The sequence below is a fragment of the Haematobia irritans genome, chromosome 3 (genome assembly GCF_050003625.1).
Source record: "Haematobia irritans isolate KBUSLIRL chromosome 3, ASM5000362v1, whole genome shotgun sequence".
In the NCBI taxonomy this organism is placed as follows: Eukaryota; Metazoa; Arthropoda; class Insecta; order Diptera; family Muscidae; genus Haematobia; species Haematobia irritans.
The window spans coordinates 28,400,817-28,420,962 of record NC_134399.1 but is presented as its reverse complement, the minus strand read 5'-3'; the positions used below and the strand labels follow the sequence as shown (position 1 = coordinate 28,420,962).

The 20,146-nt window shown below is 31.1% G+C and overlaps 3 protein-coding genes and 1 long non-coding RNA gene across 7 annotated transcripts in view; 2 read left to right on the top strand and 2 right to left on the bottom strand.

Moving 5' to 3' along the window:
- The window catches only part of PhKgamma (phosphorylase kinase gamma), a 58,603-nt gene extending 49,536 nt beyond the window's left edge, over positions 1-9,067 (bottom strand). For 2 of the 3 annotated variants that reach the window (XM_075298757.1, XM_075298758.1), the window contains exon 1: positions 7,990-9,066. In XM_075298757.1, the coding sequence (XP_075154872.1) occupies positions 7,990-8,081 (92 nt within the window). In that variant the 5' untranslated portion in view covers positions 8,082-9,066. Of the gene's footprint in view, positions 1-7,989 lie in introns of all 3 variants that reach the window. The other variant, XM_075298756.1, reaches the window with a different exon arrangement.
- Positions 9,068-11,183: 2,116 nt separating this feature from the next.
- On the top strand, positions 11,184-11,674 carry LOC142231497 (uncharacterized). Its single transcript, XR_012720809.1, has 2 exons — positions 11,184-11,424; positions 11,492-11,674. It is a non-coding gene; the product is annotated as an uncharacterized LOC142231497 (long non-coding RNA).
- A 3,075-nt stretch (positions 11,675-14,749) lies between these two features.
- Positions 14,750-16,441, top strand: LOC142230121 (decapping and exoribonuclease protein Rai1-like). Its single transcript, XM_075300756.1, has 3 exons — positions 14,750-15,501; positions 15,572-15,803; positions 15,858-16,441. The coding sequence occupies exons 1-3, from the start codon at positions 14,834-14,836 to the stop codon at positions 16,086-16,088; spliced, it is 1,131 nt and encodes a 376-aa protein (XP_075156871.1). The 5' UTR covers positions 14,750-14,833; the 3' UTR covers positions 16,089-16,441.
- A 1,050-nt stretch (positions 16,442-17,491) lies between these two features.
- Positions 17,492-19,557, bottom strand: LOC142230299 (E3 ubiquitin-protein ligase PHF7-like). 2 transcript variants are annotated; one of them, XM_075300950.1, is made up of 4 exons: positions 19,218-19,557; positions 19,026-19,163; positions 18,357-18,969; positions 17,492-18,208 (listed from the first exon to the last, which is right to left on the bottom strand). In XM_075300950.1, exons 2-4 carry the CDS (start codon positions 19,155-19,157, stop codon positions 17,664-17,666), a joined length of 1,290 nt encoding a protein of 429 aa, XP_075157065.1. In that variant the 5' UTR covers positions 19,158-19,163; positions 19,218-19,557; the 3' UTR covers positions 17,492-17,663. The 2 variants fall into 2 exon arrangements, with proteins under 2 accessions (XP_075157065.1, XP_075157066.1); XM_075300951.1 differs by lacking the exon at positions 19,218-19,557 and having other exon boundaries at positions 19,026-19,204.
- Positions 19,558-20,146: the final 589 nt, after the last annotated feature.

Below are 20,146 nucleotides of genomic sequence, written 5' to 3'. Positions count from 1 at the left end.
GACCATTAACCGTAAATTATTTATTTGTTTTTTTATGTGACGCATATTTTTCGACAGGGTCAATGAAATATATTTCTGTGGGGTTAGTGTCCATTGTCTTTGAAGCACATATAAATAACACAAATCATTAATATAAATCCTTATAGAAAATTTTGTCAACATTTTATTGCTATAGAAAATGTTGTCAAAATTCTATTTCTATAGAAAATTGTATTTCTATAGAAAACTTTATTTCTATCCAAAATTTTGTCAAAATTATATTTCTGTAGAAAATTTTGTTAAAATGTTATTTCTATAGAAAATTTTGTCAAAATTTTATTTCTATAGAAAATTTTGTCAAAATTTTATTTCTATAGAAAATTTTGTCAAAATTTTATTTCTATAGAAAATTTTGTCAAAAGTTTATTTCTATAGAAAATTTTGTCAAAATTTTATTTCTATAGAAAATTTTGTCAAAATTTTATTTCTATAGAAAATTTTGTCAAAATTTTATTTCTATAGAAAATTTTGTCAAAATTTTATTTCTATAGAAAATTTTGTCAAAATTGTATTTCTATAGAAAATTTTGTCAAAGTTGTATTTCTATAGAAAATTTTGTCAAAATTTTATTTCTATAGAAAATATTGTAAAAATGTTATTTCTATACAAAATTTTGTCAAAATTTTATTTCTATAGATTTTTTTGTCAAAATTGTATTTCTATGGAAAATGTTGTCTAAATTTTATTTCTATAGAAAATTTTGTCAAAATTTTATTTCTATAGAAAATTTTGTCAAAATTTTATTTCTATAGAAAATTTTGTCAAAATTTTATTTCTATAGAAAATTTGTCAAAATTGTATTTCAATAGAAAACATTTTCAAATTTTTATTTCTATAGAAAATTTTGTCAACATTTTTTTTCTATAGAAAATATTGTCAAAACTTTATTTCTATAGAAAATTTTGTCAAAATTTTATTTCTTAAATAATTTTAAATCTTATTTCTTAAAAAAAATAAAAAAAACTGCCAAAATTTAATTTCTAAAGAAAATTTTGTCAAAATTTAATTTCTATAGAAAATTTTATTTCTATAGAAAATGTTTTCTATAGAAAATTTTATTTCTATAGAAAATTTTGTCAAAAGTTTATTCCTATAGAAAATTTTGTCAAAATTTTATTTCTATAGAAAATTTTGTCAAAATTTTATTTCTATAGAATATTTTTGTAAAAATTTTATTTCTATGGAAAATTTTGTCAAAATTTTATTTCTATAGAAAATTTTGTCAAAATTTTATTTCTATAGAAAATTTTGCCAAAATTTTATTTCTATAGATTTTTTTGTCAAAATTGTATTTCTATAGAAAATTTTGTCTAAATTTTATTTCTATAGAAAATTTTTCAAAACTTTTATTTCTATAGAAAATTTTGTCAAAATTTTATTTCTATAGAAAATTTTGTCAAAATTTTATTTCTATAGAAAATTTTGTCAAAATTTTATTTCTATAGAAAATTTTGTCAAAATTTTATTTCTATAGAAAATTTTGTCAAAATTTTATTTCTATAGAAAATTTTGTCAAAATTTTATTTCTATGGAATATTTTTGTAAAAATTTTATTTCTATAGAAAATTTTGTCAAACTTTTATTTCTATAGAAAATTTTGTCAATATGTTATTCCTAAAGAAAATAGTAGAGGAATATTTAGTTGTGGAGGAATATTTTGCTAAATCTACCAAAACATCAAAAATTCTACCAATTTACCAAACAGTAAAAAATTACCATTTTTGGTAGAATCCTACCAACTGCGGTAACCGTGGTTTTGTATCCTAATTTTTGATTTAATTGATAATTGAAAATTTCTTTGTTTTAAAGAAGCCACATCTTTGATTCGGAATTGATACCAAAATCCTTAAGGATAGTTCAAAATCTTTGGATCCACGTAAACTTTTTTTGAGTGTAAGATTTTGTCGTTTGATTAAAAAAATTAAATTGAATAGAAAAAAATAAAAGCGTGAAAATAAAATAAGCTACTTTTCGGAGTATAAACCAAACATAGTATTAGTGAAGAAAAACACAGTCATCCCAAAACATTGTCCGACTGACGTTAAGCAACCAGGTCATAAAGACATCGACCATTGAGGTTATTGTTCTCAGTTGTAAATTGTTATCTCAGATTTTTTTTTGTTTTGAGGGCCATATAAAAATTGGCAACTCTCTGAAAATCTCTTTATGATAAATAAAAACTTCTTTCGAAACCGGAAAAGATTTGAATGGTATTTTCAGCAGTATGTACGCCAGTATGTCAGCGCTCTTACGGCAACACATTATAAATTACAAATGAACCCGTATGGACCAATTTTTGTGTGATTGTGGATCGGTTTATCTGGGACTATATATAACTATAGATCGATATGGACAAGTTTGGCATGGATGTTAGCGGCCAAATACTAGCACAATGTACAAAATTTCAACCGAATCGGATGAAATTGGCTCTTTCAAGAGGCTCCGGAGGTCGGTTTTTATGGGGTCTATATATAATTATGGACCGATATGGACTAATTTTTGCATGGTTGTTACAAAATTTCAACTGAATCAGATGAAATTTGCTCCTTCAAGTAACTCCAAAACCAAATCTGGGGATCGATTTATATGGGGGCTATATATGATTTTGGACCAATATGGGCCAATTTTTGCATGGTTGTTAGAGACCACATACTAACACCACGTACCAAATTTCAACCGGATCGGATGAAGTTTGCTCCTCCAAGAGGCTCCGGAGATCAAATCTGGGGATCGGTTTATATCGGGCCTGTATACTATTATAGACCGATATGGACCGATTTTTGCATGGTTGTTAGAGACCACATACTAACACCACGTACCAAATTTAAACCGAATCGGATGAAATTTGCTCCTCCAAGAAGCTCCGGATGTTAAATCTGAGGATCGGTTTATATGGGGGCTATACTATATAATTATAGACCAATATGGACCAATTTTTGCATGGTTGTTAGAGACCATATACTAACACCAAGTACCAAATTTCAACCAGATCGGACGAAACTTGTTTCTCTAAGAGGCTCCCCAAGCCAAATCTGGGAATCGGTTTATATGAGGGCTATACGTAAAAGTGATCCGATATGGCCCATTGCAATACCATCCGACCTACATCATTAACAACTACTTGTTTCAAGTCGATAGCTTATTTCGTTCGATAGTTAGCGTGATTCCGACAAACGGACGGACGTGGCTAGATCGACTCAGAATTTGACCACGACTCAGTATATACTTTATAGGGTCTTAGAGCAAAATTTCGATGTGTTACAAACGGAATGGAAACAAAGTTAATATAAATGTATGCCAATTTTTTAGAAGTGCGTTCGGAAAAACGTTGGCATAAGGTTAACTTCTTCATTAGCTGCACCATATATGTGACATCTCACTTACTCAAATATGGTCATATTCAAATGTCAAAATGTTGCGAATGTCATCTATGGTCATCTATGAAATGGGATAAGCGCCTATATTTCCAATTTTTGTAATAAGCAGATTTGTATTATTCGGTCACTGAGAAGACACGTGTACACGTGCTTCTCTCAGCAACTGTTAACAGCAACTGGATTCTGGGGTAAAATTCCATTGATTTCATCAAATAATTGTCTATGCCAAACCATTGCCGGTATAAGAGTGTTTTCTATGGTATAGGACTACTGCGCGTCTGATGTAAACAATAAAAATTCATTGACATAGTAGTATTGCCATATTTATAAAACACTTGGCAATGTCGTCGGTTTGTAAAATGTCGGTGTTTGTGGGTTTGTACAACTTGACTCTAAATTTTCGATGTTTGAATGTTTTAGTGCTAGAAGATATGCATGTATGTATGCATGTGGTTTTTAGCGTTTTCGTTTCTTGTGTTCAAGATTTTTAAATTAGAGGGGCCTGTCTTCTTTTCATTATATTGTGGGCTCGTCGTAGTACAGCAATGGGTTGGTCTTGCTTTATGGTTGTCTGTGTTTTATTTATAAATGATTTGCGCGGGTTTTGGCACGTAAAGTTGTATGACAACTTACGAAATCATTCAATTAAATGGCAAGAGAACTGTAAAGGAATATTATAACTACAAACAACAACAAAAATCAATTAATAAATTGATCATAAAACTATAAATATGCACCCAGCTCCAGTAAAGAGAATCAGACTGAATCAGGTCGAATCTGAAGGAAAACGTTTAAGAAAAAATGGTTTGGTAATATTGACAAATTCTAAGAAAATGCCTATCTTTGTCAATTTGGATAGTAATGGGCACATTTGAGAGGCATTTTATAAAATAAGACTTTGTGCCGTATAGGCGATTATTTATATTTAAGAATATTATGTCTAACTTGAAGAAGAGCGGATAAAAATTGCAATAATAGGGAAATTGTTAAAAAGGATGATGTATGACATTATTCAGATTTAAAAGATATTAATTGCTCAATAGGACCGCTTCTGTACAAATCGGGTGAAACCACGTATGATCTATATCCAAACATACTGGGATGGTTTTTGGCAACTTTAGCATTTATACAGAGGATTACCTTCCGCCACATTTAAAGAGTTCGCTTAATAAGTATTGATTATGTTGATACATGTATTCAACTAGAAGATTTTGATAGAAAATTGTGTATAGGAGCAATATTTAAACTGGTTCTGATATATTTCCAGTTCAATAGCGTTTCAATAGGGTAGTACCCTAACGATTATTGTTAGTTGTGAAATAATTTTATTTTAAAAATATTTAGTTTTAGTTTTATAAATAAATTAATTTTTTTTAATATAGAATTATCCCAAAAATTTGTATGATAATAGACAAAAAGTATAAGTAGGTATTTTCCCATGTGGTAGAAATTTAAAGCAATATAAAGCTTTTATATTAAGTTAGGTTATATTAAGTTAGGTTAGGTGGCAGCCCGATGTATCAGGCTCACTTAGACTATTCAGTCCATTGTGATACCACATTGGTGAACTTCTCTCTTATCACTGATGCTGCCCGATTCCATGTAAAGCTCAATGACAAGGGACCTCCATTTTATAGCCGAGTCCGAACGGCGTTCCACATTGCGGTGAAACCACTTAGAGAAGCTTTGAAACCCTCAGAAATGTCATCAGCATTACTGAGGTGGGATAATCCACCGCTGAAAAACTTTTTGGTGTTCGGTCGAAGCAGGAATCGAACCCACGACCTTGTGTATGCAAGGCGGGCATGCTAACCATTGCACCACGGCGGATCCTTATTTTATATTGAAAATCGGGGTCTCATACCGAAAATTTCCTATTTTTTAAAGAAAAATTCTGCATTGATGTTATAACTATTGAATTCTAAAGCTGCAAGTCATAAAACATTTTTTTTTTCAATCACGAAATTAATTGATCCAATTATTTTGTTAATTGAAATGTCTTTAATCACAGAAATGATATTATCAATTAAAAAATTAATTGAAAATCAATTAAAAATGTAATTGATCCACAATTAATTGACGTTATTAATTTTTGTGCTTGATTTTTATTTCAATTAAAAAATTTGTTGAATCAATTAAATTTTTAATTGAATATTTTTTAAAACTCAATTAAGATTTTAATTGAAAAAATTTTCTTTTTTTTATTCGATGAACTCATCAATTTATCTGCGTTTTCCATTTCATCCATTATATATTAATAAAAATACTTTAGCGGCATACAATTGATAAAAAAATATTAAATCGGGAAAATACCTCGAAATGAAGAACACATTTTTCGTATTGTATTCTTACATTAGAATTAGGCAACCTTAAGGGTGATACTAAATTCATAATTCATATATCCTGGAAGGAATGGTTCCAGAGCATGTGTCCATATATTCGAAAAATTAAAAGGGGCGTTCGGTCACCATGTATTTATGGACAAAAATTCAAATGCTTCATTTGCACCGTTTTGTATTTTTATTTATTTATTCTCTTAACGAATCCAAGCCGCAAGGCCATATACGGATTCCAAATCTACAAAAACACAGCAACAATTATAAATTATAAAAATTATGTGCTTAAAAACTATAAAAAAGTAAAATAAATAGTATTAATAACTTACTAACTGAATTTAAAACAAACAGATACACAATAATTAAAACAATTAACAAAAATATTATAAAAAGTACGAAAAAATTATTAAAATTACGAGAAAAAATATGTAAAAAATATAAATTTAATTAATTATTAATTTAAAAAACTAAAAATAAGAAACAATAAAAAAATAAAAATAAAACATGAATATAAAACTAATCCGTGAGTAAGACAGAATTACTAACATAAAAAGCTAGTAATGAGACTCAATAAATAAATAAAAAATAATTGATATAACATAAAGCTGAGTACTATGTTCAGTTTTCAAGCTGAAAACTAGCTTGTTTTCACGGTTACTTTTTTAATTAATTAATTTAGAAATATAAAATTATTTGCAATCAATTACTTGGGTCTTTTCCATCCGTTATTTGGCAAGACTCGATCAAAATATAATCGTCTTCATAAATATATTTGTAGTTTTAATTTAGTGTTTTGGTGAAAACCGCGAACATTGTACTCACCTTAATACATAACTAAATAAAAACATATAAATAAATAAAAATTAAACAAATGAATTAAGGAATTTAAAAATACTCATAGTAACTAGTCTGCTAACACAACGTTAGGGATGAGACAATTCATGCAGCATAAAAATGAAATTAACATTTAAAATAAAAAAAAAAAAAAAAAAAATAATATGTAAATTAATATTTGACATAAATTATATATGACTTAATACTTATCACACATTTGACTCATGAATTAGAAAAATTAACGTATAGTCTTTTACGAAATGTAGTTGTGGAACAATTAAATATCTTGAGAGCAATAGGCAAAGCATTGAAAATGCGAGCAACTCGGACAAAATATGAATTTTCTAATGAAATCGTTAAACTAGGTATAAATATTTACGGGTTCCGAGCTGACCTGCAGAAGGTGAACAATTCCACAACGTATTTAGGCAAATGCAACAAAACAAGTATATCCACAAATTTGCGAAATTCACACCCCAAAAAGTCAATGACACATGGTGTCACATGCTCACGAACATTGAGAGCATAAACAAATCTAATAATTCTATTATAATAAGAATTCTGAATACTCTTGAAGAAACTTTCTAACGTCCCAGAAAACATCTCTAAACAATACAAAATGACAGGCATCAACAAGGCATAAGCTACACTCTTCCTAATCACAAAGGGTATATGCAATTCCCATCGGCCCAAGCACAGACACCTGTGGAACACCACTAACTTAATATGTAAAAAAAAAACGAAGTATTTTAAAGTCATTATTGCAACCTGATTTATTATACTGAATGAATGTCGAGAAAAACTCCAAATGTATGGATATTTCCCACCAAATCTCCAAGTCTCCGACTCAAAATTTTCGTCTCCATTCACGAAAAAATATCCCCAATACTGGCAACACCGCCAACTGTTTCCAAATTTGGCTAAATAGATTTTCCCTTTCAATGAAAATTCGACTTTTGCTTTAAAGTTCGCTTACTGAAAGTCGATTAGTCGGATTTTACCTACATCAAAAGTCTTTTAGTCGATTTTTTTTTTCCTAAAAATTCAAAAGTGGATTATTCGATTTTCAAGATTAGAAGAAGCTGATTTCAAGTTTTTTTTGCAAAAACTCCAATAGTCTCTAAGAACAAACAAATGGTAGGACCAGCAGCCATTGGTAGTTCACCCAAAAATGAAAATCTGGGTCGACCCTACATATAATATGACATAAGAAATCAATATTTTTGATAGGCTCATTTACACATGGATCAAAGTTCTTTCCCCTGACCTTATATCGATTCAGGTTAATGAAAATACCATTCTCCTACAACGTATTTAGTAACCTATGTAATATAACTGGTAAACTGGTTTCAAATTATTTCATATACATAAACATGGTTAGGGTTTTTTGTTCTTAAACTTACCTGCCCAATATCTCTTTGGGTTCGTATTTTGCATAGAAACCTTTAGCGGCATCCTTGTCAGGCAACAAATCATCTTCTTCGTCCTTAGCCATTGGAACTGGTGGTATTTTGATTGTTACTTATTAACAAACAATATGTAGTATTCTATTGATACGCCCACGCAGTAAACTGTCGTATAACACTGATATGCTGCAGATGGAATTACGGGACACACACACGCACACCAATACTGTATGTCAATTAACCGCTACGAAGGTCAACAAATTTATTGTTGTTGTCTCTAACTTCCGAAATATTCAGTGGAAGGAGTTGACTATGGAAAATTCCCAGTAGCAGCTAGCTTGTTTAATATTGAATAGTTTTGTCGATTTGGGGTGTGTATATATGTGTTTGTGACCAGGCCCACGTCTTTATTTTCTTTAAAACATCGATGAGTGATTGTGGCTATGTTTGAATTTGCACGCACACCTTTTGTTTATGGTTGATATGTCCTTTTCAATTACGACTGCGATGCCTGCTGTGACTTTAGAAATACGCCATAAAAATCATGGGGATAGATAGAATTTAAGTTTAATTTTTTTCCTGATTACACAACAGAATCTTTGCATTCTCTTTAATTATTTTATGCACTTTTCAACTTTTCACTATCTCTTTTTTATCATATCTTTACGATGAATTTTCTTTTACTAATGTTTTGGTACTCAAACATTCTAGAGATTCTAAAACCGCTAAATTATATTTTCACTTTTTGCATGGACATATACATCCATCACGTCAATTTGTTTCCATTAATTATTTTTAGTCAATGGTGGCACTGTGTATGATTTTTGATGGGTGTTGTGTGTCTCTGCCGTCGTTCAATGTCATAAAAGGTTACAAGAAGCTCTTTCACAATTGCAGCTAGTTGATGAATTGAGTGTTCTAAGCTTGAATATTGTTACACCTTTTTAAATGTCCATAATATTTCGTAAATTATTTTATATTTATATTTTCATATTTTCGAAATTCCGAAGAAAGTAAAAGCAATTTAACACTCGCTGTTCCAACTTCGATCTCTCGCGGCGCTGTTAGAAATGATATAAAATGAAAATAAAATGACAGCAAAACATCGTAGTTAAAATGTTCGTCATCGACATCGGGGTGTATCCATTAAACACAGGTAGTGTCATTTCTACACAAACATTCATTCTATGTAAGTATCCAATGAGCACAGCAATTAGAGAAGTGCTTGTATTCAACACGGTTTCAAACATTTTTTCACAGGATTAGTCAAGACTTGCATTAGAGAAATTGTTGAGAAATCGCTTTCTCAACAAAACCAAAACCTATATTACCAACAACTTCCGTACAAAGTGTTTGTGTGCTCAAGAAGAATTATCGGCGATAAGTAAAAAAAGGATAAATGTGTAAACTTTCACATTACTAATACTACGGTCGAACTCGGCACAAAATCTCGCTAAATATCTAATTTAATTCTATATTTTAGGTATATTATAAATTAGGTGTTGTTTTTAAAACTTCTCAATCTTAAATTAGGGCTGTTTTCTTTTAGCACTGGATATGCTAAGCCGTTAAGGACTAAAAGAAAACAGAGTACTCGTTTATCCAGGAGATGTTCTGGATAGAACACCAGTGCAACGATGTTCTGGATAGCCCATACAAATGTTGCATCCAGTGCAAAAAGAAAACAGCCCTATTGTTGTGATACTAAATCTAGGTTTTTTACTACCTTTTTCCTATAAATCAGTTTTTTTAATGCTTTATTGTTGTACAAGTTATATGTTTCGTTTTAAGGCCGGTACTCTGTTTGTTGGTGCGAAAAAAGTTCTCCTAAATCATTGTTTCGCGTTGAAAAATGATAGTGTTGACAATATATTTTGAGGGGAAAAACAGCCATTTTGGGACTTTTTTGCGTTTATTTCGTCGAAATGTATTGACAACATCGCAACTAGTTGCTCGATTTACACACACACACGCATACACAATAAATAATTTGAAAAAGAAGAAGCGGGCGAAGTTATTTTACAAATACCTTTGGAATTAAAAAATTAATTTTACAGTGCTGCATTTTATTTTTTGGAACATAGCAATTAATTCTTGTGATACCATTCATTGCTACCTCGGTACTATACATGTTGGTTGAAGTGCTAATGCTTGTTTGGAACATCAATTGCCGTGCCTCCTTTTGTTTAAATTATGTTTTGTGTTTATTATCCCGATGCCCAGTACAAATGAAACGATTGTAAAATATAATTCACCAAATAAAGGCCGGTACTATGTTCATTCTTGCGAAAATTTTTTATAGAAACCATTATTTCGCACATAGAAAGCGGTGTTTATTTAGGTAACTTGGAGCGCTATTTTACAGGGAGCGATATTGAATTAAGTTGGTGGTTGCTGTTTGTTATTACAAAATTAACATTTTATTTTCCTGGGGCAATTGATCGCTGCTCCTTTGATCCTTTGTATAGTTTCGGAACAAAAATATAATCCGTGTTTGATTTATAAACCCACACAAATAGTTTTAATAAATAAATTATTTCTTAATTCACATTGCAAATGGCGCCATGCTATAAACGTCAGGAAAAAAACAAAGTACCACAAATGGAAAAATTTCGCTAGTTTTTCGCATTTTTTAATTTTGTATGGAGTTTCAACGCGAAAACCGAACAGAGTACCGGCCTTAAAGCTTTTATTTTGTTAACATTTGTGTTTAAATTTCATATTATATAAATTATTTATATTCTACCATATAGTAGGGAGCGGCTAGATGTTGGTTGCTAGTTTATTATGGAAATACAACTCCATGTTAGTTTTATCAATCATCAGATTACATTTTTAAATAATAATCAGATCCACTTTTGTGTTATAAATTCACAAAAATCAGTTTAATAAATAAATTATTTCTTAATTCACATTGCAAATGGCGCCATGTTATGAAAATACTGAATACGCGAGTTACGTCAGTTTTTCAACTCGAAAAAAAAAACAAAGTACCACAAATGGAAAAAATTTCGCTAGTTTTTCGCATGTTTTGGTTTTGTATGGAGTTTCAACGCGAAAACCGAACAGAGTACCGGCCTTTATTTGTTTATTTATATTTTTTATACTTTATTTATGTTATATTTTGTAATATGTGTCCAAATAATTATAATTTTAATTTTGTTATACCCCTGCCAGCATTTCAAAGTTCCATTTCATCTTCATCGCTACCACAGACTCGTAAATGTCACTACAACCATCCTACTGTGATGGGGGGCAGCATATCATAAAGTACAAAATGTACTTCATACATGTATTTTGCCATCACTACTTTTACAAAAGCCATTTTATTTTTTGTGAAACGCCAAGCGCAACCAGCTTGTTATATTTTATTTAAATAAAAACGAAAATAAACTTCTGAAAACATAGATTTTACGCTTAAAATTGTGAAAGGTATATTGGTGAACAATTTTTGATTTTCCAAATGGAATAAAGTGATTGTTTTTCAAATATTTTACAGACACGCTGCCTCCATCGAATAAAAACACTGGCTGATAGACGCTGCAACATGTAACTCGCTACTTGTAACTCTACCTCATCATTAATGCAAAAAATTATGTTAAATGTGATGTGATAGTGGTATAAATGTTATATTTTTAAGAATTTGTAAATAATTAATCAAATTATTAAATATCTAAACAAACGTGTTTTACTCGACCACAATGATTCTTTTACCACTATCTTAAAATGTGCTTTTTCTGATTGTTTGGAGGGTCTCTTATTGGCGTCGTTCTAAATTGATCTATAAAGGCACCTAATAATTGCACTCATGCGAAACCTTTTTGTAGTAACTTGGCGTGGTACAACTTCTCAATAGTGGCGGCGCTTTTCCGACGAGTTTTTGATATCGTATATGATTGTTTTCGACGTACTGGGGATTCTCAGAAGCGCCCCCAAATTCAAAAAATGTTGGCAGGGACATTGTAATAGCCCTGCCAGCATTTCAAAGTTCCATTTCATCTTCATCGCTACCACAGACTCGTAAATGTCACTACAACCATCCTACTATGATGGGGGGCAGCATATCATAAAGTACAAAATGTACTTCATACATGTATTTTGCCATCACTACTTTTACAACAGCCATTTTATTTTTTGTGAAACGCCAAGCGCAACCAGCTTGTTATATTTTATTTAAATAAAAACGAAAATAAAGTTCTGAAAACATAGATTTTACGCTTAAAATTGTGAAAGGTATATTGGTGAACAATTTTTGATTTTCCAAATGGAATAAAGTGATTGTTTTTCAAATATTTTACAGACACGCTGCCTCCATCGAATAAAAACACTGGCTGATAGACGCTGCAACATGTAACTCGCTACTTGTAACTCTACATCATCATTAATGCAAAAAATTATGTTAAATGTGATGTGATAGTGGTATAAATGTTATATTTTTAAGAATTTGTAAATGATTAATCGAATTAATAAATGTCTAAACAAACGTGTTTTACTCAACCACAATGATTCTTTTACCACTATCTTAAAATGTGCTTTTTCTGATTGTTTGGAGGGTCTCTTATTGGCGTCGTTCTAAATTGATCTATAAAGGCACCTAATAATTGCACTCATGCGAAACCTTTTTGTAGTAACTTGGCGTGGTACAACTTCTCAATAGTGACGGCGCTTTTCCGACGAGTTTTTGATATCGTATATGATTGTTTTCGACGTACTGGGGATTCTCAGAAGCGCCCCCAAATTCAAAAAATGTTGGCAGGAAGAGTAGTATTCTGTTGTTGCTGTATTATTATTAGTATATTAATGTTAGAAATAAGAGAATTGTTTTGAGTAGTATTTAAAATGTTGTTTTAAGTAATTGTATACGGCCTTTGTAAGGCTTAGTTAAGGCCGGTACTCTGTTCGGTTTTCGCGTTGAAACTCCATACAAAACCAAAAAATGCGAAAAATTTGCGAAATTTTTTCCATTTGTGATACTTTGTTTTTTCGTGTTGAAAAACTGACGTTTATAGCACGGCGCCATTTGCAATGTGAATTAAGAAATAATTTATTTATTAAAAACTATTTGTGCGGGTTTATAAATCAAACACGGACCATATTTTTGTTCCTATACAAAGGATCAAAGGAGCAGCGATCAATTGCCCCAGGAAAATAAAATGTTAATTTTGTAATAACAAACAGCAACCACCAACTTAATTCAATATCGCTCCCTGTAAAATAGCGCTCCAAGTTACCTAAATAAACACCGCTTTCTATGTGCGAAATAATGGTTTCTATAAAAATTTTTGGCAAGAATGAACATAGTACCGGCCTTTACATATGAATATAAATAAATTAAATTAAATTTAAGATATGCTAGTTAGGAAATGTATTACAAATTGTTTTAAATATCTTTATGATAGAAACTCAAAACAATGTTAACTGTTCCAATTACATATACTCATGATAGATTAATAATAAAACAATAATAAATTCTCTCTAATTAAAATCTCTCTATATATTTCAAGTGTTCAGACAGGCAAAATATGTAGAGTTGGTTCATTTGCGTATTTGACAGCTTATTTCGTTTATAAACTGAGAAAATAAACATTGGGAAAATTTATAATTCATATTGAAGAATTATGTCCATACGATTTTTTTCTCCTATAAGGCCGGTACTATGTTCATTCTTGCGAAAAATTTTTATCGAAACCATTATTTCGCACATAGAAAGCGGCGTTTTTTTAGGTAGCTTGGAGCGCTATTTTACAGGGAGCGATATTGGATTAAGTTGGTGGTTGTTGCTTGTTTTTACAAAATAACATTTTATTTTCCTTGGGCAATTGATCTGCTATTCCTTTGATCCTTTGTATAGTTTCGGAACAAAAATATAATCCGTGTTTGATTTATAAACCCGCACAAATAGTTTTTAATAAATAAATTATTTCTTAATTCACATTGCAAATGGCGCCGTGCTATAAACGTCAGTTTTTCAACACGAAAAAACAAAGTATCACAAATGGAAAAAATTTCGCAAATTTTTCGCATTTTTTGGTTTTGTATGGAGTTTCAACGCGAAAACCGAACAGAGTACCGGCCTTTAGGCCGGTATGCACCTCTAGCGAAATTTTCGGTAGCAAAAATTTATTTAAGTCTACAACAAAAAAACAGGGCTGTGTATACAAATTTTAAACCAGCTAATCGCTTTTAAAAATTGTTAATATATGTTCCAAATATTCCTCAAATAAATTGTTTATTATTTACAGACCGTTTAAAACTTTTACGCACACAATGATTGTAATAAATTAAATGTTTGCTGCCAAAATATGCTTTTGACAACCCTGTTATTTTCATTAGAGTTGCGTACCAGCTTACGAAATTGAACGCTACCGAAAATTTCGTTAGCATAAATAGGAATGCATTTCTTATGGGAATGAAATTTTTCGCTAGAGGTGCATACCGGCCTTATTGATAGTTCCCTATTGCAAATCTACTTAAAATCCGTTCAGACTATAAGTTTATTCGGATGAAATTTCTGTATTTGTAAAGAATTTTACAATGTGGCCAAATGCTAAGATTTTGTCGGCGATAACTTATAAACTTGTAAATGGTCACAAATCTTATAGTGTGGCTATTTTCTGGGATATTTCTCTAAAAGTTGGACACGGGCATTATCGTCTGGATAAACTTATAGTCTGAACAATTCATAACATGAAAGACCAAAATGTTGTAAAATAAATATAACTATGTGAACTGTCCACAACAAACAGATGTTACTCTACCTCACGCTGCCGAAGACGGACGTACATCACGTAAACAACAAGCCGGAGGTTTTTGGGAAACAATCTATTGGCCAAACTGTAGAATGGATCGTAGCAAGGATTTTGAGCTTTCCTGGATACGTCCTCCAGAAACGGAAATGCCTTTTCCAGACATAAAAAAACCACAACCCATAGGATTTTTTAGCCTAGACTCAGAGCGTTTATTCACTGCTAATGATAGTCAGCTAAAATATTATAAACCGCCAACGGTTGAAAAATTCCCATTGGATTTAAATTGTGGTTTGGAAAGCGCAATAAAAAAACCAGAATCAGCGAGGAATGAACTACTGGACAATCTATTGAAATTTTTGTATGATCACCAAAGAAGAATTTTTGCAAATGGCCCCTTTCCAGAGTTTGTTTCTTGGAGGGGCCTTCTGAGATTGCTGATGTGTACGCCATACGAATACCGTCAAGATTGGTGTATTCATGTCACTCGTTTTCAAAACACTATTTATTTAGTTGAAAGAGAAACAGAGCAAAAGAGATACGAGCGATCACAGGAGAGTGTTTACCAAAAGAATTGTAGTGCTTGGGGATTTAAATTTGAACAATACTGTCTATCAGATTCGATATTCAGAGAATCGGACACTAGTTATCCTGTAAATGAGTGTGAGGAATTCTCAATGGTATTTCAGACCAGATTAGGAGGTATGAATCTATTGTATGGAGCTGAGATGGACGGTGTCATAAGTGACCAACCTTTGCAATTGTGAGTTTAGGGGGAGAGCAATCAATTATGTTTGGTTCTTGCCACTAAATGAATTTAATTTTATTTTTAGAAATTATGACAGACCTGCATTGGACAATATAAAATTTGTGGAATTGAAAACTCGTATGGCACATACAAATGAACGTCAACGGATACCTTTCCTGAAACACAAGTCACGAAATTGGTGGTGTCAATCATTTCTTGTTGGTATTGAGGATCTTTATGTGGGGATACGCAACGACAAGGGTTTCGTAAGAAGCATTGAGCATGTTGAAACTAGATCTCTGCCGAAATCGGGAGCGGTGAGTTAGATTAAATTTTAGTTTTTATTTAAATTCTAATTTTTCTGGTTTCAGCAAAATCACTGGTCACCCTCAGTCTGTGCAAATTTTCTTTTGCATTTTTTAGGCCGTATAAAACAACTTACTGCCCATGAGAATTGTCCCTATAGTGTCCATGAGTTTTACTTCAGTGCTAGCACTGGACAAATCAATTACAAATTTCTTCAGGGAAAAACTGAATACTCATTCCTTCCAAGCTGGTATATAGATTCAATAAGACGCCACAATAAAAATAATTATAAATAATATACCATAGTTCCATATGTCTTTGCAGCCTTTTAACAAGTGATTTATGTACTTTGTAGGCTATGTAAATAAGTATTAGGCATAAGGAATTAGATTTGTATCACAAACAATTTGTGTAATATATGTTAGGCAATTTATAGACTATAGGCCGTATTCTCAATATCAAAGGGCGTCAGAATAATATATCATTACACTGTGAAATTATCCTAATTGGTGACATATCGTAGTATGATAAATGTTATTCCGGAAAACCCTCGGTAATAAAATAGAAAATCAGTTGATATTAACTCATTAATATTTAACTTTCAAAGTAAATAAAAAAAAAAAATAAATGCAAATGCGTTAAAAACAAATTAGTTTTATATTATTGCCCCAGTAATTGTATTCTTGACGCGTGATTACCAAATAAATCTTCCACAAAACATCAAATTAACATTAAATTTTGACAAAATTTTCTATAGAAATAAAATTTTGACAAAATATTCCATAGAAATAAAATTTTGATAAAATTTTCTACCGAAATAAAATTTTGACAAAATTTTCTATAGAAATAAAATTTTTACAAAATTTTCTATAGAAATAAAATTTTTACAAAATTTTCTATAGAAATAAAATTTTGACAAAATTTTCTATAGAAATAAAATTTTGACAAAATTTTCTATAGAAATAAAATTTTGACAAAATATTCTACATAAATAAAATTTTGACAAAATTTTCTATAGAAATAAAATTTTGACAAAATTCTATAGAAATAAAATTTTGACAAAATTCTATAGAAATAAAATTTTGGCAAAATTTTCTATAGAAATAAAATTTTGACAAAATTTTCTATAGAATTAAAATTTTAACAAAACTTTCTATAGAAATAAAATGTTAACAAAATTTTCTATAGAAATAAAATTTTGACAAAATTTTCTATAGAAATAAAATTTTGACAAAATTTTCTATAGAAATAAAATTTTGACAAAATTTTCTATAGAAATAAAATTTTGACCGATGCATAGCGTCGGCCACAGGCTGACTCTATATATAATCTAACATTGATTTGAAAACTTTAAACATGGAAACATTTAATGTACTCTAATAACACTGGTGAAGCTGAGGGTTATTGGCGATAATGCTAGCTCTAAAACGTTTTGGACCTCCAGAGAAAATTTAATATCTGTCCTACCTTTTAGCTTGGTGCATCTATGTAAGTGTCTGTACAATCGATTCCGTAAAGATTTTAGCGCTTTGTGGTTCTACTTAGGGTGACGAGTAATAAAAGAGGAATCGAAGCAAATCAACGTATGCTCTCTATTGGCTATAGACGCTTCATATAAATAGGAATTACAAATATATGAAAATAGGGTGACAGAAAAAATCCTTGTGTGAATTTGAATAAGTCTGGCGATACATGCCGATTTCATATTTTGTTAATTTCATTTCAATCATTTATTATTTTTCTGAGTAATATGTGAAGCCAAACATGGCTTCATTAACAATACATTACAATGATCCGATTCTGACTATTACTCAAAAGGTTTCGAACATTTGCTATAAAGTAAATAATCATCGAGTTTTTGTAACTAGATCTTAGTCGTCGAATAAGGCCATCATACGGTCAACAGCAAATTTTATAAAAGGACTAGATGATACATTTTCCGTTTCCTTTTCATCAACATTTTGCAATGAAGTATCTATTCTAGGTATACAACTTTCTACATTAGTTTTAGTACTTTCAAAAGCTAATGGAATATTGTCATTTGTCGTATCAACGCACTGCGTCAATTGTGGAACTACAATATCTATATTGGAATTACAGTATGCAGCTAAACCTTGATTTACTATCGTTATTTGTGATGTCTCCGATTCTTCTGACATGTCAGTACTTTCACTGTCTCTGGATACTGAGGAATTTACAATAGATTTCGGTACATACAGAGTAGAATTTATATCAAAGAGTTCCATTTCATTTCGAGAATCATTTCCAGTTTTTATCATTGTATGTTCTGTTACGGAGCAAGTGTCACATTTAAATTCTTCAGTCGGCTTCTTATTGTTTTCCAAACCAGGAATGCAGAAAGGATTATGGGCTCCGACTAAACCACATAAAACGCATTTTATAATCGACCATTTACCTGTAATAGAAACCAAAGGAAGCATATATAAAAATTCCTAGTTTTTGTATGGGGATTGGAATACTATCAGCTCGAATACTATTAAATTATAATTTTATTAAATAGTGTACGATTGTACATTATTATTATTATTCTCACATCTTCTTACCTTTTGAATAGTCACGACCTTTGCCACAGTGGCATGTCTCCATATCACAACGACTATATGACCGATGTAATTCACTGTAGGCGCCTTTTTCTCTTTCCCAGTTTGCATCTCGATCAGGCACAAAAATACCTTGATATTTTACATCTTCCCGAAAATCTTTACTTCGACACCAAATACACTTCAAATAATAACCCGAATTCAGGGCATACTTTTTCATGCAGACACTGTGAGCGTAACCATTGTTGCAGCACTTGGAACGAATCCATACAGTAGGTCTATAGGCACCCATGAATGATTTACAAATGGCACAATTATACTTTGAGGGCCTTACATCACTTGTCAACATTTTCTGTTGGATATCATCAAGTGGCAAACAAGATCTGCAATACGATTTAAACTCTCCGATAAATTCAGATAGACATAAATTGGTCTGTCCACATGGAAGATGGTAGTATTTTTTACAATTACTACACATGATTGTAGCACTGCCTTTCTGGCAGTACATACAAATCCTTCGCTTAGCGAAATGGATCTCTTTGCGAATGTCACGCAACAGGAATCCCAATATTCCGCCATGATCTTCACCTTTTTGTGGCAAATTAGTAGACAATAACTGAAATATGATTATTACGAGGGAAATATAGAAAAGAGTTCGAAAACTAAACTCACCAAACAAAAGTAATGGACTGTTATATCGCCTTTTGTCATCCATTCGCCAAAATGCAATGTATCCTCAGACTCTGTGCTTGATGTCATTTTGCATAGATCACAAGTTTTCTCCATTAGCTCATGTTTCGCCATCGTCCACTGTAAAAAAATTCTTCTTATTTTCCCCTATTGAATCGATAAATTATGGTTTACCCAGCTTATGAATGAAAACTTTATGTTTGCAAAAATTTAATTGTGCCGGGAAAACAAAAACATTAGTAAATAAACAGCAAAGACCATTAATAAAGAAGACGTGAATTGGGCTTTGATAGTGTTAGCATAGACCAAGGAAGTTATAGACATATCAAGTGAATTCACAGCGCTGTAGTTTGTCTGCACACCGTAGATGCCTCTTTTTCGTCTGCAATTGAGTGATTTTTTAATTTGGCTTTAATTTGTTTTCTTTCCTTTGTTCTCTCGTTGAAACACCAAATATTGTGAAAGTTTATAAAATACTATTCATCCACACCTTTTTTGTAATGCAAATTGACTAATTTATACGGTTATTCTCGTTTTCCAAAAACAAATTGAGTTACTTGACTGCGCAATTGAGCATAGACCAAGGAAGGTATAGACATCTCAAGTGAATTCACAGCGCTGTAGTTTGTCTGCACACCGTAGATGGCTCTTTTTCGTCTGCAAATGAGTGATTTTTTAATTTGGCTTTATTTGTGTTTTCTTTCCTTTGTTCTCTCGTTGAAACACCAAATATTGTGAAAATTTATAAAATACTATTCATCCACACCTTTTTTGTAATGCAAATTGACTAATTTATACGGTTATTCTCGTTTTCCAAAAAGATATTGAGTCACTTGACTGCGCAATTGAGTGGAGTGACTGCGCACTGCAAATAAACAAAACCATGGTGAATTATCAAGATATGTCTCTATATTTTCTTGGTCTATGAATTGAGTGGAATGACTGCGCACTGCAAATAAACAAAACCATGGTGAATTATCAAGGTATGTCTCTATATTTTCTTGGTCTATGGTAATACCATAATTGCCCCTTCCTAACAATTCACAATCAATTATCTATCCCCTCCAAAATATTATCTAAACAACGCCATCTACGGTGTGCAG

Excerpts from the sequence above, each read along its gene's own strand:
- LOC142230299 (XM_075300950.1), bottom strand. The coding sequence starts at position 19,157 with ATGGCGAAACATGAGCTAATGGAGAAAACTTGTGATCTATGCAAAATG. Across the intron at positions 18,970-19,025 it reads CAGTCCATTACTTTTGTTTG|TTATTGTCTACTAATTTGCC; the intron begins GTGAGTTTAGTT and ends ATCATATTTCAG. Across the intron at positions 18,209-18,356 it reads AGGTCGTGACTATTCAAAAG|GTAAATGGTCGATTATAAAA; the intron begins GTAAGAAGATGT and ends TTTCTATTACAG.
- LOC142230121 (XM_075300756.1), top strand. The coding sequence starts at position 14,834 with ATGGATCGTAGCAAGGATTTTGAGCTTTCCTGGATACGTCCTCCAGAA. Across the intron at positions 15,502-15,571 it reads AGTGACCAACCTTTGCAATT|AAATTATGACAGACCTGCAT; the intron begins GTGAGTTTAGGG and ends TTTTATTTTTAG. Across the intron at positions 15,804-15,857 it reads CTCTGCCGAAATCGGGAGCG|CAAAATCACTGGTCACCCTC; the intron begins GTGAGTTAGATT and ends TTCTGGTTTCAG.